Source organism: Nerophis ophidion, linkage group LG07 (assembly GCF_033978795.1).
Source record: "Nerophis ophidion isolate RoL-2023_Sa linkage group LG07, RoL_Noph_v1.0, whole genome shotgun sequence".
Taxonomy (NCBI): domain Eukaryota; kingdom Metazoa; phylum Chordata; class Actinopteri; order Syngnathiformes; family Syngnathidae; genus Nerophis; species Nerophis ophidion.
The window spans coordinates 58,338,978-58,356,824 of NC_084617.1; the positions used below are offsets into that span (position 1 = coordinate 58,338,978).

The 17,847-nt window shown below is 43.9% G+C and overlaps 2 protein-coding genes across 5 annotated transcripts in view; both read right to left on the reverse strand.

Moving 5' to 3' along the window:
• Positions 1-4,650, reverse strand: part of rab11fip1a (RAB11 family interacting protein 1 (class I) a) — a 31,198-nt gene extending 26,548 nt beyond the window's left edge. The window contains exon 1 of one of the 2 annotated variants that reach the window (XM_061906691.1): positions 4,029-4,650. In XM_061906691.1, the coding sequence (XP_061762675.1) occupies positions 4,029-4,378 (350 nt within the window). In that variant the 5' untranslated portion in view covers positions 4,379-4,650. The remainder of the gene's footprint in view (positions 1-4,028) is intronic. The other variant, XM_061906690.1, reaches the window with a different exon arrangement.
• A 4,779-nt stretch (positions 4,651-9,429) lies between these two features.
• adgra2 (adhesion G protein-coupled receptor A2) overlaps positions 9,430-17,847 on the reverse strand; it is a 144,033-nt gene continuing 135,615 nt past the window's right edge. For all 3 annotated transcript variants that reach the window (XM_061906693.1, XM_061906692.1, XM_061906694.1), the window contains 6 exons: positions 15,052-15,260; positions 13,781-13,908; positions 13,594-13,717; positions 13,375-13,523; positions 12,752-12,841; positions 9,430-12,616 (listed from right to left, as the gene is read on the reverse strand). In XM_061906693.1, the coding sequence (XP_061762677.1) occupies positions 11,203-12,616; positions 12,752-12,841; positions 13,375-13,523; positions 13,594-13,717; positions 13,781-13,908; positions 15,052-15,260 (2,114 nt within the window). In that variant the 3' untranslated portion in view covers positions 9,430-11,202. The remainder of the gene's footprint in view (positions 12,617-12,751; positions 12,842-13,374; positions 13,524-13,593; positions 13,718-13,780; positions 13,909-15,051; positions 15,261-17,847) is intronic.

The following is a 17,847-nucleotide window of genomic DNA, read 5'->3' on the forward strand; positions in this document are numbered from 1 at the left end:
ACGCTAATTCCAACAATGAAGAGATCAGCATTTATAAAAGGTCTTTTGAAAAATAAGAACGTCACACAGTGAATGGGAGTCTCTTGATAAAACTTACATACAATGAAAGGGTGTGTGTATGCTTCAATGTTACACCCATGTTGACAACAAACTGGAATTGTCATCTAAGACATCAGGGTGTGAAAGGATAGCGCGCTGAGTTAATGGCTGGGAAGAATGTGCAGAATTGCCAGCAACAATGTGAAACATTGATTTTAGGGTGAGCCTAGTTCAAACTATCTGGCTTTTACACCAACATATGAGCTCTGAACCAGACATCAGCTAGGTTTGTCACAGAGAGAACACACAACTGATAGTCCTTTGAGACATTTGTGATTTAGGGCTATATAAATAAACTGATTGATTCATTGATAGAGAAAAGACGACAATTGAAAACTTGTTTTATAAAAACAAAAAAAGGGCAATTAGCCATGTGCTATTGCTTGGACTGGACGGAACATACTTACTGTAGCTACTGGTTAGCACATGAGCTATAGCCTAAATGCACACCGGTATATTAACCGCACCCACTAAATTTTAGAAAGAAAAAAAGTTTTCCATATACTGTAGTAGACACACCGGACTATAAGCCGCAGATATATATGTTGCGAAATTAGTTATTTACGCAGAAAGATTTGGTAAATGTTTATTTACCAGTTGCATAATGTTTATTTTAGGGACGGCGTGGCGCAGTGGGAGAGTGGCCGTGCGCAACCCGAGGGTCACTGGTTCAAATCCCACCTAGTACCAACCTCGTCATGTCCGTTGTGTCCTGAGCAAGACACTTCACCCTTGCTCCTGATGGGTGCTGGTTGGCGCCTTGCATGGCAGCTCCCTCCATCAGTGTGTGAATGTGTGTGTGAATGGGTAAATGTGGAAGTAGTGTCAAAGCGCTTTGAGTACCTTGAAGGTAGAAAAGCGCTATAAAAGTACAACCCATTTATTTATCAACCCATTTATTTACATACATTACATGTTTGCAAACGGTGTCTGTAACACGGCAGTAAAACAGTTGATCAAACAAAACCAAAGCAATCATCATGAACACACTAGCTTGAGAAGCTAGCTCTCCAATCAGCGAAACAGACTCAATTACTCCACGATGACCGAACAGATATACTACTTCATGAACGGATTATATATATATATATATATATATATATATATATATATATATATATATATATATATACGACCGCTTATTCCCCTTGGGGTCGCGGGGGGCGCCGGTGCCTATCTCAGCTAATATCAGGCAGAGAAGTCGCCACCTCATCGCAGGGCCAACACAGATAGACAACATTCACAGTCACACACTAGGGCCATCTCCGGGTTGAGACACTGCCCCGAGTGGAGGAGTTCAAGTACATAGGAGTCTTGTTCACGAGTGAGGGAAGAGTGGATTGTGAGATTGACAGGCGGATCGGTGCGGCGTCTTCAGTAATGCGGACGTTGTACCGATCCATTTTGGTGAAGAAGGAGCTGAGCCGGAATGCAAAGCTCTCAATTTACCGGTCGATCTACGTTCCCATCCTCACCTATGGTCATGAGCTTTGGGTCATGACCGAAAGGATAAGATCACGGGTACAAGCGGCCAAAATGAGTTTCCTCCGCCGTGTGGCGGGGCTCTCCCTTAGAGATAGGGTGAGAAGCTCTGTCATCCGGGAGGAACACAAAGTAAAGCCGCTGCTCCTCCACATCGAGAGGAGCCAGATGAGGTGGTTTGGGCATCCGGTCAGGATGCCACCCGAACGCCTTACTAGGGAGGTGTTTAGGGCACGTCCAGCTAGTAGGAGGCCACGGGGAAGACCCAGGACACGTTGGGAAGACTATGTCTCCCGGCTGGCCTGGAAACGCCTCGGGATCCCCCGGGAAGAGCTAGACCAGCTGTGTCAAAAACATTTTAGATCGGGGGCCACATGGAGAAAAATCTACTCCCAAGTGGGCCGGACAGCTAAAATCATGGCACGATAACTTAAAAATAAAGACAACTTCAATTTAAAATGTATTAAAAATAGAACAAGCACGTTCTGAAAATGTGCAAATCATAATATTGATTTTTTTACATGTTGCGATTAATAGTATTCTATCTTTGTCATTATTTATACTTTCTGAATAAATTATGTGATAATGTTAATCAGTCAACTCATTAGTGTTAATTCTCAATCTATCAAAATAAACAAATAATATCAAATTCAAATTACAGGATGTTTTTTAAGTAGTTTGCTCAATTTCCTCGACTGGTGCACTTACATCATGTGGTTTATTTCTTTCTTTCTTTTCATATGTAGCATTATCCATAAAGGGTAGAAAGAATTGCTATTGCGACATCCAGTGGACACATTTAGAACAGCGGTTTCTTCCATTCCAAAATTTTGGCTAATTTTTATACTTTGATTGATTGATTGAAACTTTTATTAGTAGATTGCACAGTACAGTACATATTCCGTACTATTGACCTCTAAATGGTAACACCCCAATAAGTTTTTCAACTTGTTTAAGTCGGGGTCCACGTTAATCAATTCATGGTATATTTAGCCAACTCATCTCGCGGGCCGGATAAAACCTGTTCGTGGGCCTAAAGGCCTACTGACGCCCACTACTACCCACCACGCAGTCTGATAGTTTATATATCAATGACGAAATATTAACATTGCAACACATGCCAATACAGCCTTTTTAGTTTACTAAAATGCAATTTTAAATTTCCTGGGAGTTTTTTCTTGAAAATGTCGTGTAATGATGACGTGTACGCAAGACGTCACGGGTTTTTAGAAAGTATGAGCGCTGCGCACACACACAGCTAAAAGTCATCTGCTTTAACGGCATAATTACACAGTATTTTGTAGGTCTGTGTTGCTGAATCTTTTGCATTTTGTTCAATTAATATTGGAGAAGTCACAGTAGAAAGATGGAGTTGGGAAGCTTTAGCCTTTAGCCACACAAACACACGGTGATTCCTTGTTTAAAATTCCTGGAGGTGAATCTTTACTATGGATCAGCGCGCGGTGAAGCGGACATGGATCCCTACCAAATGTCAACCAGCAGGTTTCGGTGAGAAAATTGTGGTTAAAAAGTCGCTACTTACCGGATATCAGCTGAGCTTGTGCCGTCCGTACAGCTGCTGTCGACTTCCCCGACACACTGCGCGTCAACACACCGGTGGACAAACACCTCCGACTCTCAGGTACTATTCAACTTACTAAAACACTAGCAATACAATAGAAAGATAAAGGATTTCCCAGAATTAACCTAATAAATGTCTCTAAAAACATCGGAATCCATCCCAATGCAATCGTGTTTTTTTTTTTAACTTTTTTTTTGTTTTTCTAGTCCGTCGCTATCAATATCCTCAAACACGAATCTTTCATCCTCGCTCAAAATATTGGGGAAATTGTCGTTTTCTCGGTCCGAATAGCACTTTTTGTTGTTGGCTCCCATTAAAAACAATGTGAATATGTGAGGAGCCGTCAACATGTGACGTCATCGTCTGCAACTTCCGGTAGAGGCAGGACATTTCTCTTAGCACCGAAAGTTGCAAACTTTATCGTGGATGTTCTCTACTAAATCCTTTCAGCAAAAATATGGCAATATCGCGAAATGATCCAGTATGACACATAGAATGGACCTGCTATCCCCATTTAAATAAGACAATCTCATTTCAGTAGGCCTTTAAGTTCGACACCCCTGAGCAAGACGAAGTGGCTGGGGAGAGGGAAGTCTGGGCTTCCCTGCTTAGGCTGCTGCCCCCGCGACCCGACCTCGGATAAGCGGAAGAAGATGGATGGATGGACACTAGGGCTAATATATATATATATATATATATATATATATATATATATATATATATATATATATACTTGAAAATATATATACCCCCTCCAAATTCTGAGGTCTCAAGGTTGGCAAGTATGATTGATGCACCTGACTAATGAGCAAATAATATCTGTAGGAAAGACCCTTTGCACACTGATAATGGCGTTATCACTTACGCTGGTTTATGACGAGCCGTGTTTTCGTGCAGGTCTAGTAAGTTGACCACCGCTTGGCCCAGGAACTTGTCGAGTCCGCCCTGGACTCGGTGCATGACGACGAGGTACAGCGTGCAGCGCTCGACGTTGCCCGGGTGGAAGAGAGGCAAGTCGAAGGAAGCCTCCTCCTTCCACATCGGGGCCTTGCTCTTCTCCACCACCGAGGTGGAAAACTTGTCTTTGGCCACCTGGATGATGGCGTAGGCGTCGTTGCTGTCATGTTTGCCCTTGGCGCGGAGGTTCCGAGCCTGGTGCACCGTGACCTGGACGCTGGTGGGGAACCACTGCTGGCTGGAGTCGACCAGGGACATGGCCGCGGGACGTGGACCGAATGCGACTGTGGCAGGGAGGCTCCCGGCGGTGTTGTGAGGTACCGCTGACACAGAGGTGTAAAGTTACCGAGCGCAGGTTGGTGTCGAGTTCTTCCCCCTCCTCCTCGTAGCGATACGAGCTAAACCTCCAGACGACGGAAGTAAAGGCTGACAAACAGTACAGGTACTTATTTTAGGACGCTTTCGTAAAATGTCGCAAGCGACTTCTTCATTCTGCGTTGCCGAAAGTTAATGGCTTACTTCCGTGTTGTTTATTGTTCACATTGGGGCACGCCGCACACCGACATTTCATTGGCTGAGGCTGGCTGTCTATATTTCAAGCCTCTCGCTGATTGGACAGTAATGGCAGAGGGCGTCAATAGTAGTTAACCGTTAACCAACGAGATGAAGCACTGATTCAGTTTATAGATGAGTCATGTGTGGAGAACAAATGCACACGTCAGTGGATTCACACGTAAGGCTGATTAAAGACGACACGACCTACTTTTTTTTTTTACACTGATATTTTTTCAAAAAATGAAATAATAGGATATCACATTGATTCCTAGTACAAAGTAGGACAACAACAAAGCCTACACGTTATAATATCTAAAATCCTGTCCATTTGTATATCCATACATCCATACATCCTTTTTTCTACCGCTTGTCCCTTTTGGGGTCTCAGGAGGGGTGCTGGAACCTATGCCAGCTGCATCCGGGCGGAAGGCGGTGTACACCCTGGACAAGTCGCCACCTCATCGGAGGGCCAACAGATAAACGACAACATTCGCACTCATCCATCCATTTTCTACCGCTTGTCCCTTTTGAGGTCTTGGGGGCCGCTGGAGCCTATCTCAGCTGCATCCGGGCAGAAGGCGGTGTACACACTGGACAAGTCGCCATCTCATCGCAGGGCCATTTTCCATTTTCTACCGCTTATTCCCTTTTGGGGTCGCGGAGGGCGCTGGCGCCTATCTCAGCTACAATCGGGCGGAAGGCGGGGTACACCCTGGACAAGTCACCACCTCATCGCAGGGCCAACACAAATAAACAGACAACATTCGCACTCATCCATCCATCCATTTTTTACCGCTTGTCCCTTTTTTGGGGTGGCAGGGGGTGCTGGAGCCTATCTCAGCTGCATCTGGGCGGGAAGCGTTGTACACCCTGGACAAGTCGCCATCTCATCGCAGGGCCAACACAGATAAACAGACAACATCCGCACTCATCCATCCATCCATTTTCTACCGCTTGTCCCTTTTAGGGTCGCAGAAGGGGTGCTGGAGCCTATGTCAGCTGCATCCAGGCGGAAAGCGGGGTACGCCTTGGACAAGTCGCCACCTCATCACAGGGCCAACAGATAAACGACAACATTCGCACTCATCCATTCATTTTCTACCGCTTGTCCCTTTTGCGGTCGCGGGGGGTGCTGGAGCCTATCTTAGCTGCATCCGGGCGGAAGGCGGAATACACCCTGGACAAGTCGCCATCTCATCGCAGGGCCAACACAGATAAACAGACAACATTCGCACTCATCCATCCATCCATCTTCTACCACTTGTCCCGTTCGGGGTCGCTGGAGCCTATCTCAGCTGCATCTGGGCGGAAGGCGGTGGACATCGTGGACAAGTCGCCACCTCATCGCAGGCCCAACAGATAAACAGACAACATTCACACTCATAAAATATTTAATTCCTGTGTTTTTGTCCAATTATAATTGGGATCAAAAATTGGATCAGTCACTTATGTAAAAAAGTATCAGTATCAGCATTGTTATGACCAATACTGTCCCTCTAACTGTTTGGTATTAGATCAGCCCTAGGCAAATTAAGGCCCGGGGGCCACATGCAGCCCGTTAATCTTTTCAATCTGGCCAGCTGGAACAATACATTAAATCAGGGGTTTCGCACGTACGGCCCCGAAGGCCGAATCAGGCACGCGAACAGGTTTTATCCGGCCCGCAGGATGAGTTTGCTACGTATAAAAATGAGCCGAAATTTGAATGAAGGAAACTGCTTTTCTAAGTGTGTCCACTAGATGTTGCAATAGTAATTATTTCTATTTTTGTAGATGATGCTACATATATAATATAATCTGAAATATACAGTACATCAGTTTTTTTCACATTGTCCATTATGGAATAAGGCTGTAACATAAGATGAATTTACCATGAATTGATTAACGTAGACCCCGACTTAAACAAGTTGAAAGACTTATGCAGGTGTTACCATTTCGTGGTCAAATGTACAGAATATGTACTGTACTGTGCAATCTACTAATAAAAGTTTCAATCAATCAATCAAAGACATGAAAAAAGTGAAACACTGTGAACATTTTCCAGATTCTCTGTATTCAGATGTATTCATATCATTTTAATGGCCTTGCACATATTAGCTCTTTAAGTACTTGTATATTTCACTTAATTGTTATTATTTATTGTTTACATTGTACAAAGAGAGCACAGTCTAACAAGTCAAATTCCTTGTGAGATTGTGATTACCCTGTAAGCAATATTTCACTTGTTCTGTTGGCACACTATTTTGCTTATTTTATGAAATACATATATATCGCCAAATGTATTTGGCCACCCATCCAAATGATCAGAATCAGGTGTATAAAATCAAGCACTTAGGCATGGAGACTGTTTCTACAAACATTTGTGAAAGAATGGGCCGCTCTCAGGAGCTCAGTGATTTCCAGCGTGGAACTGTCATAGGATGCCACCTGTGCAACAAATCCAGTCGTGAAATTTCCTCGCTCCTAAATATCCCAAAGTCAATGTCGACTTTATCATAAGAAAATGGAAGAGTTTGGTAACAACAGCTACTCAGCCACCTAGTGGTAGGCCACGCACACTGACAGAGAGGGGTAAGTGGATGCTGAAGCGCATAGTGCAAAGACTTTCTGCACAGTTGGTTGCTACAGAACTCCAAACTTCACGTGACCTTATAAATACACAGAGAGCTTCATGAAATAGGTTTCCATGGCCGTGCAGCTGCATCTAAGCCATACATCACCAAGTCCAATGCAAAGCGTCGGATGCAGTGGTGTAAAGCACTTGGCCACTGGACTCTGGAGCGGTGGAGACGCGTTCTCTGTAGTGATAATCATGCTTTTCCATCTGGCAATCTGATGGACGAGTCTGGGTTTGGATATTGCCAGGAGAACAGTACATTTCGGACAGCATTGTGCCGAGTGTGAAATTTGGTGGAGGAGAAATTATGGTGTGGGGTTGTTTTTCATTAGTTGGGCTTGGCCCCTTAGTTCCAGTGAAAGGAACTTTTAATGCTCCAGGACACCAAAACATTTTGGACAATTCCATGTTCCCAACCTTGTGGGAACAATTTGGAGCGGGCCCCTTCCTCTTCTAACATGACTGTGCACCAGTACACAAAGCAAGGTCCATTAAGACGGATGAACTTGACTGACCTGCACAGAGTCCTGACCTGAACTCGATAGAACACCTTTGGGATGAAGTAAAACAAAGACTGAGAGCCAGGCTTTCTTGTGACCTCACCAATGCGCTTTAGGAAGGATGGTGGAAAATTCCTATAAACACACTCCGCAACCTTGTGGACAGCCTTCCCAGAAGAGTTGAAGCTGTAATAGCTGCAAAAGCTGAATCAACATCATATTGAACCTTATGGGTTAGGAATGGGATTGCACTTTATATGTGAGTTAAGGCAGGTGGCCAAATACTCAGAGCTCAGTATCCATATTGCTTTTAAGATAAGCGAATGGATCAATGATAAAATTGCCAGTTAATAAAATAGGACTCTTTGATTTTTTTATATTTTAGCTGCCATTGCCCACACACATGCACACCCTCACAAAATTCTAAATTTAATGGATGAAAATCTGCGATCCTCTCTTAAATCCAGTAAAGTGTCCATATTCGGATCTGGTACACATGCTATATCATTCTGTGTATTTCACAAAGACATCCCTTCAAACAATGAGAACGGGCGATTACAATACCATCCATAACGGAAGCCCAAGTTCCTGTTAATGCAACTTCCTTGGTAGAACATGCAACAGTTATATTGACTTATGCAGTTCAGATGCTGCTGGAACTGATACAACTGAAAATGACAACTGACAAATCTGAAAAAAATATGCACAATATCTGAATAAACATATGCTAATATATATATATATACACACACACACTTAATATTATGGTAGACCCACTCGATGTCCATTGCACCAAGGTTTCTCATTGTCATCCCACCGGGTTGAGTATTTCCTTGCCCTGATGTGGGATCTGAAACGAGGATGTCGTTGTGGCTTGTGCAGCCCTTTGAGACACTTGTGATTTAAGGCTATATGAATAAACATTGACTTATGGATTGATAATATATACTTATTTTAAGTGTATTCAGAATCATGTAAGATTTGGTGAGGATTAGATTTGTCTTAACATTATTCCTACAGGGGCTTCACGGTGGCAGAGGGGTTAGTGCGTCTGCCTCACAATACGAAGGTCTTGCAGTCCTGGGTTCAATCCCAGGCTCGGGATCTTTCTGTGTGGAGTTTGCATGTTCTCCCCGTGAATGCGTGGGTTCCCTCCGGGTACTCCGGCTTCCTCCCACCTCCAAAGACATGCACCTGGGGATAGGTTGATTGGCAACACTAAATTGGCCCTAGTGTGTGAATGTGAGTGTGAATGTTGTCTATCTGTGTTGGCCCTGCGATGAGGTGGCGTCTTGTCCAGGGTGTACCCCGCCTTCCGCCCGATTGTAGCTGAGATAGGCGCCAGCGCCCCCCGTGACCCCAAAAGGGAATAAGCGGTAGAGAATGGATGGCTGGATATATATATATATATATATATATATATATATATATATATATATATATATATATATATATATATATATGGATGGATGGGCATTATTCCTACATCTGTATGTATGCTTTTCCAAACTGTTGCAGCTAATCCAATCCCGTCCAGAAGGGGGCAGTCAAACATGCAATTCAAGCATTCCACCTGTCTATTGACTGTAATACAGTTTTTTAATTGTGGAAATGTAAATGTTAAATATTTGTCCTGATTTTATTATATTTTTTAATGATTTCTTTTGATACAAGAAACTGTGTTTCAGTGCTGAAAGGATTACATACAAACAGAATATATATTTTGCATCCTGTATTCAAAGGTCCCACATAACTTTGTTTTAATTGACATTATGTACAGCCAAAATCCACACGCACGTACGCAAACACACACACACACACACACAAACAAAACGCTCATGCAAAAAATACTTAAAGCAAACATATCAAAGTAATTGCATAACGCTGTGCTATAGAAATGAACAGTCTTCCGAAATGCATAGAAAAAAAATCTCTCATTAAACATCTCAAATCACAAATCAATATTTGCATACTTTTGAAATACTGTCATCTGAATAAAATAAACACCTATCTTTTTTAAAAACCTATTTGACTGATTTTCTTTTTACAATTTCACATCAAGTTCTCTACCACTGAAACAAAAGTACCAGTGTGGCTTTCTGGAATCTTTAATTGTTTATAAATTATAATAAGCGGTGGAAATATCTGACCTAATTGTCTCATTTAAAGGGGTCATATTATGGGTTTTTTCCCCCTACATTTAAAGCACTTCCTTTTGTTCTACATAACAAAGTGATGGTGGTGCTTTGGTAAAAATGTTGCATAAGTTTTTTTAGATCAGTGATTCTCAAATTATGGCACAGGCTCCTAAATGTAGTAATTAAATTGTTGCAGTGTTTTATTTAAAAAAAAAAAATCAATAGAATTTTGTTTTATTTTCCAAACACAGTGTTACTGTTTAAATTGTGTGTAATGTTACAGTGGTCAAAACTTGTTAAATAAAACCTCTGCCTACAATACTGTATTTTAATGTTTGTCTTCATGGATGTGGTTGGAGAACCAAGTTTTTTCTGTGGAGGTACTTGGTGAAATAAGTTTGAGAACCACTGTTTTAGACCATTTTCAAGTCACTTTCTGACTCCCTTCAGAATGCACTGTTTTGTAAGAGTCTTTTTTACTTGCCAAAGTAGTTCTCAGTTGTAGTTTTTAGCCCTCAAGTCTACGGACACTTATAAGTTAGAACCACACGCTATTTTTTTTATTATAAATGGCAACAACGCAGGATTTTAGCATGCATGTGCATGTACGAGCGAGTCTGCCTCACAACGAGAGGAGAGACAAAAAATATCCGCACCACATATGGAGATATCCGCTGATGTAACCTCAGGCAAAATTTTTCACAATGGTCTCAAATTCCAAACGGCTTGTTAGGAAAGAGGTAAACGTGTTTTATTACAATCTCCACCACTCCTCCATAGTTTGGATTACAATTTTACAGAAATGTGGCGACCCCAAATACACAGTAAACCGGTACCGGTATCCGTCCATCCCTTAGGAGGCAGCGCCTGAAGATCTGCAGCCTGCCACCGTGACTCCACTCCTTCCCCTCTGTTCCTTGATATCTCGAGATGTATGTTGTAATATGTGTATGTGCTTCGCTGTGGAGTTTTTTTCCCCCGCCAGACTGGGCTCCTAAGATCGAGATTGTATTTTTTTACTCATCCTTCCCCAGCACTGACCTATTTCCCATCTTTTAAGGGGCGACCCATCAGCGTTCCTGTTCTGTAACCTTGTACAGTTTGTTTGTCTGATCTTGAACGGGTTAGTGCTGGAAAAAAAGTTTTGTTGTACTTGTGCAATGACAATAAAAACCTACCTACCAATAGGCAAGAAAAGTTGGTTTTGCGTTATATGACCCCTTTAAAAGACTGTAAAATAGAACACATTCACAACTGACGTCTATGTACAATTTACACTGTGGTTTCGCTCTTCCATAAACTGTTCTTCACTCCGACAGAACTTTGGGATTGATCTGTGCCGCTAACTTCAATTTCTAGCTGGAGAATGGAGTTTTTCAGGGTACCGTTTGAGGCTGCTGCCCCCGGCACAGTCGTGGTGACGCTGTTCAAAGGGTAGGAGCAGCGCTTGGCATCCCGCTCTGCAGCGGCTGCCAGTTTCAGATTGTCCCTGCTGATGCATCGTCTCTGGGCTCCATTCATGGCTGCCCTGCTGGCCACGGAGGGAAGAAGAGGGTAGGGTTTGCGGCTGCCACTGCTCCCCCCGTCGCTGCCTTCTGAAGGGCTGGTGGCCACGGGCTCACCCACCCGCTTTCCGTTCGTCAGCGGGCCTGCACGGCTCTCTGGGAGGCTGTGATGGATGCTCCCGTTCTCACTGGTGGCTTGTTTATGAACCGCATGTGATGAGCTGAGGTGCTCCAAGCCTGGAGGACCCAGAGCTCCGAGGCTGCCCCCACCTCCCGCCGTCCTTAGAGCTTTGAGGCAATAGTGACCTCTGCCTTCACCTCGATGGTGATGCTGGCTACTGCCTTGCTTAGTCCTACTATTTACTTTCCTTCTCTGAGGATGTACTGCAGAGTTTGTGCCGGGAAGAGTACTGTTTGTTGGCTTGGTGACATTGTCGGTGCTGGTGCCGGTATTGTTCGCGGCAGCGGCCCACGAAGTGTTGCTCGGCGTGTCTTGCGCCACCTGCAGCAGGTTAGTGAGCTTGCAGGGCCCAGGTCCGACACTGCTGATACCACTGGGTGTGGACGACGACCTGGCAGACGAGGAGTTGTGCGAGTCACCAGGTGGGTGGCAGCTGATGAGCAGTTGCGACCCCTGCTCAGAGGTTTGTACTCCGGTTCCTGTGGTGCAGGTGTGGGCGTAGGTAGACACAGGATGGGAGTGGCCATGACCCGGGCAGCAGGGCAGCCAGGAAGCTTGCACATCCGCACGTCGGAAGCAGTGGTGCACCACCAGGAACACCCCTAAGGCTATGGCGACCATTCCGTACAGTGAACTAAACAACAAGCTGCTGTGCCCGGTCAGCCACACTGCCATGGCCCCGCAGCACCACAGGGTCAAAAACAGGAAGTGGGTGGCCACCAGTACTAAAAACTGTGTTTTCAGTGGGTACTGGTCCTCCAGAGCCACATTAGTGTTTATAGGACCCAGAACCGAATCCGTAGAGCGGAGGCTGATGCTCCCTGCCAGTGCGGGCTGACTCTCAGTCACAGGAGAGGGCAAAGTGGTTCCGGTGCATTCTTTGGTTGCCCGACGCCTTAGGCAGAACACAGTGCACAGGAAGTAGATCCAGGTCACCAACACCACCAGGCTCGCCGGGACAAAGAAAGCCCCCAGGCTTGGGCGCCACACTAGCCAGCAGCTGCAAGAGTAGCAGTAAAAATTCACGAAGGGTAGCAGCAGAACAAGAACATCATTCACAGAATTAGCCACTTTGGCACTAAACATAACAACTTCAGGTCAAGGGGGTCGAAGGACCAAAAAGACGAGGACTCACTAAGGGCTGTTGTCTCCGTAGTTGCTGACATTGACAGCTGCCGTGATCCCACAAATAATAAGAGGGACTCCACCAGCTATTAAATAGAACCTTGAATGAGAGCAAAAACACACATTTTATACATGCAAGCCTGAGTCATGTCTCTGGTATATGAATAGAGCCGTGTGATCCCGGGCAAAGGTCAGCACGGGCAATAATTTATTGCGGAGCGGTGCCTTATAGCGGCAACAAAGGCGGACTGGAGGAGAAGCACTGTGCATGATCTTTGCTCCGGGATCACAGGGGCAGGATGAGGCCAGGGGGAGGCGAAACAGAAGGAATTATTTGGGAACACTGAATCTCCCATTTAGATTTACAGCAAACCGGTTTTACTGGATTCATACATTCTTCTCGCCTGCTTCATCTCGGTTTATTGCTTTTTGTGTCTTATACAGAAAGCCTTCAAGGTTTCCTAAAAACAGAGGGACTTTGGTTGTCGGGTACAATGACTCATTTCATGGTGGGCGTAATGGGTGGTCGAGCACAAGGACATCTGCATCTGTCCAAACGTTAAACCGTATTGACTGCTCGCAACACTCTTATGGTACGAGAGGAGGCTGAAGGTGAGGTGTTCTTGCTCTGACCTGAGCATAGGTCGCTGAGTAGGCGGAACAGAGGGATCCCCTTCCTGTTGCCGCGGCATTCTCCACATAGCTTCTTTGTAGATGACCCTGGCACTGACCCCGATCCACAGCAAAGTCGACAGCGAGGAATAGTGCAAGGCGATGCCCACCTGTTGCACATTGCTCACATGTCAAGCCTACTGCACTCATGACAGGATGGAATAGCAAGAATGCACTTACAGCTTGACAAACAATCGGGTAGCTGGTCAAACTTATGCCTCCAGCGTAGATGGCTGTTGTCATGGCGATGTGAAAGCAGGTGTTCAGTAATGTGTGCCAGCTTTTTCTTGAAATGTGAATGGAACTGTTGAGGAAAAAAACAGACATGAGTGTTTGGCCTGTGTGTGTGTAGCTTTGTATGATATACCTGTGGTGTAGTATGTGAGTGATGATGATGGTGAAGAGGCAAAGGAGGAGTATTGCAGTACAGGCATACACCACAGGGTGGAGCACACTGACAGAAACAGGTCTAGCGTTGGGGAAATTTGGCACCTCCTGGACAAGAAAAAAAAAAAACGTGAATTACAGTCCGACTTAAAGGCCTATTTTTCTTATTGAAACGGGGGATAGCAGGTCCATTCTATGTGTCATACTTGATCATTTCGCGATATTGCCATATTTTTGCTGGAAGGATTTAGTAGAGAACATCCACGATAAAGTTTGCAACTGTCGGTGTTAAGAGAAAAGCCCTGCCTCTACCGGAAGTCGCAGACGATGACGTCACATGTTGAGGGCTCCTCACATATTCACAATGTTTATAATGGGAGCCTCCAACAAAAAGTGCTATTCGGACCGAGAAAACGACAATTTCCCCAATAATTTGAGCGAGGATGAAAGATTTGTGTTTGAGGATATTGATAGCGACGGACTAGAAAGAAAAAAAAAACGCGATTGGGACGGATTCCGATGTTTTTAGACACATTTAATAGGATAATTCTGGGAAATCCCTTATCTTTCTATTGTGTTGCTAGTGTTTTAGTGAGTTAAATAGTACCTGATAGTCGGAAGGGTGTCTCCACGGGTGTCTTGACGCGCAGTGTCTCAGGGGAGTCGACGGCAGCAACGTATGGACGGCACAAGTTCAGCTTTTCTCCGGTAAGAACTGACTTTTTAACCAGAATTTTCTCACCGAAACCTGCTGGTTGACATTCCGTCTTGATTCATGTTGGCTTGACCACGCTCTGATCCATAGTAACGTTTCACCTCCAGGAATTTTAAACAAGGAATCACCGTGTGTTTGTGTGGCTAAAGGCTAAAGCTTCCCAACTCCATCTTTTTACTGTGACTTCTCCAATATTAATTGACCGAATTGTAAAAGATTCAGCAACACAGAGCTCCAAAATACTGTGTAATTATGCCGTTAAAGCAGACGACTTTTAGCTGTGTGTGTGCGCAGCGCTCATACTTCCTAAAAACCCGTGACGTCTTGCGTACACGTCATCATTACACGACGTTTCAAGGACGAAACTCCCGGGAAATTTAAAATTGGAATGTAGTGAACTAAAAAGGCCGTATTGGCATGTGTTGCAATGTTAATATTTCATCATTGATATATAAACTATTAGACTGCGTGGTGGGTAGTAGTGGGTTTCAGTAGGCCTTTAATTCACTGGGGAGGCTCAGAGTGTGATTTCATACATGCAACACAGCATAGTTGCCAAGCTGAGAACAACGCATGGTGGAGGTGCTGCTGTCACTGTGCACCAGCTGGCATCCCTCTTGGCTCCAGCCTCCATGTTTGTCCAGCGTCTTCTGGCTCCACTGGGCCGCCACTGCATCGCTCCCCGGGGACAAGTGGCGCACTGACACCCAGATAGGCTCCGAGTGGTTCCACATTCTGCAGCCATCTATATTATTAAAAGAAGAAGGAGAAATGTAAGAAGGCAAACCAGCTCTCACTATAATGCAGCATAGCAGCCTACTACAGTGTTTTTCAAACTTTTTTGAGCCACGGCACATTTTTTGCATTGAAAAAATCCGGAGGCACACCACCAGTAGAAGTCATTAAAAAACTAAACTCAGTTGACAGTAAAAAGCCGTCGTCGCAATTGTTGGATACGACTTTAAACCAAAACCAAGCATGCATCACTATAGCTCTTGTCTCAAAGTAGGTGTACTGTCACGACCTGTCACATCACGCCGTGACTTATTTTGAGTTTTTTGCAGTTTTCCCGTGTGTAGTGTTTTACTTATTGTCATTTTCTCTTTTTTTTTTTTTTTTTTTCTTGAAGCAGTTTCATGTCTTCCTTTGAGTGATGTTTCCCACATCTACTTTTTTTTTGCAATCAAGAATATTTTCGTTGGTTTTATCCTTCTTTGTGGGGACACTGTTGATTGTCATGTCATGTTCGGATGTACATTGTGGACGCCGTCTTTGCTCCACAGTAAGTCTTTGCTGTCGTCCAGCATTCTGTTTTTGTTGACTTTGTAGCCAGTTCAGTTTTGGTTTGGTTCTGCATAGCCTTCCCTAAGCTTCAATGCCTTTTCTTAGGGGCACTCACCTTTTGTGTATTTTTGGTTTAAGCATTAGATACCATTTTACCTGCACACTGCCTCCCGCTGTTCCCGACATCTACAAAGCAAATAGCTACCAGCTACCACCTACTGATATGGAAGAGTATTACATGGTTACTCTGCCGAGCTCTAGACAGCACGACACTCATTAACAAGACATTATTTGCAGAGTATAATTTTTGGTTTACAAAAAATATTTTTAAATATTTTTAGGGACAGCGTGGCGCAGTGGGAGAGGAGCCGTGCGCAACCCGAGGGTCCTTGGTTCAATACCCACCTAGTATCAACCTCGTCACGTCCGTTGTGTCCTGAGCAAGACACTTCACCCTTTCTCCTAACGGGTGCTGGTTAGCACCTTGCATGGCAGCTCCCTCCATCAGTGTGTGAATGTGTGTGTAAAAGGGTAAATGTGGAAATAGTGTCAAAGCGCTTTGAGTACCTTGAAGGTAGAAAAGCGCTATACAAGTACAACCGATTTATCATTTAATTTATTTATTTAACCCATTCATCCATCCATTTACTACCGCTTATTCCTTTTGGGGTGGCGAGGGGCGCTGGTGCCTATCTCAGCTACAATCGGGCGGAAGGCGGGTACACCCTGGACAAGTCGCCACCTCATCGCAGTATTTTTAACCTTAAAGGGTGAAATTAGATAACCTCCCACGGCATACCAGACTGTATCTCACGGCACACTAGTGTACTGCGGCACAGTGGTTGAAAAACATTGGCCTAATTGCACACAATAATACGAAATAACGATGCCAATGAATCAGTAAATCCAGGATTTCGCTGTGACACTATTGTGCCAATTCACGCAAATTCAACCAATCCCACCAAATTATGTCCAGCCTTGCAACTTTGTCCAACGCTCACAACTGACCACACACATTTTGGCCAATCAGCATTTTTTTCGTCAATTATATTTGTCTCTGAGCGGTGCTCAAACACACACATCAACTGTCCAATAAACACTTATGTTTAAGCTTTTATTGCAAAAAAAGACAAAATTGTCATCCCCATGCATAGTTCAGAACTACTCACTGTTTCTGCCCACGCCGCTAAGACATCTGGGTAATTGTAGCACATAGCAACACTCAGACTTCCTAGTTTACATGTATTTATACAGATATTTGTTTAACATTTATTTATCCAGGGAAATACATTTAAGAACATATTTTAATTTACAGTGCTGACCTATAGCAAAGAGGCAGCATTTACATGACGGAGATGTTGAAGTGTGATGATAATCTTTCATTGTTTCTCACTTGCCAATAAAAGAAATTTTTTTATAAATCACTTTCAACCGTTCAACAATGCTCTTATCGTGCGGGGTTAAATCTGTTGAGACATAAAACAATGTTTAAGACAAATGTCTGTAACTTGTGGACAACAGAGCAGATGGCAGACAATAAGGAAGTATTTTGTGGTGTTTCTTTCTGTCCTAGTAATCAATTGTTACATATTGTAATTATTTATAATTATTTAAATCTAGGGATGTGGCCATCGATCGGTTACCGATCAGTATCGGGCATTTTCTTGAAAAAGTATGTGATCGCCATTGCTGGTTATTGCCCTTAATGCTAATCACAAACGCTTATTTATCCCCTCTGGCTATTTTAATCTCTTAAGGCCCAAGCTGTTTGTTTACTTTTTTTTTTTTCTCTCTTTGCTATTTGGGCTCCATCCATCCATCCATTTCCTACCGCTTGTCCCTTTTGGGGTCGCTGGAGCCTATCTCAGCTGCATTCTGGCGGAAAGCGGTGTACACCCTGGACAAGTCGCCATCTCATCAAGAGGCTATTTGGGCTCATTGGACCCTAATTAGAATAAAAACTTAAAATCATCTTTTAATATGATGTACTTAGTCCATAAGTACACAAATGTGTACTTTATGTGTAGTGACATGCACATTTTTATTTT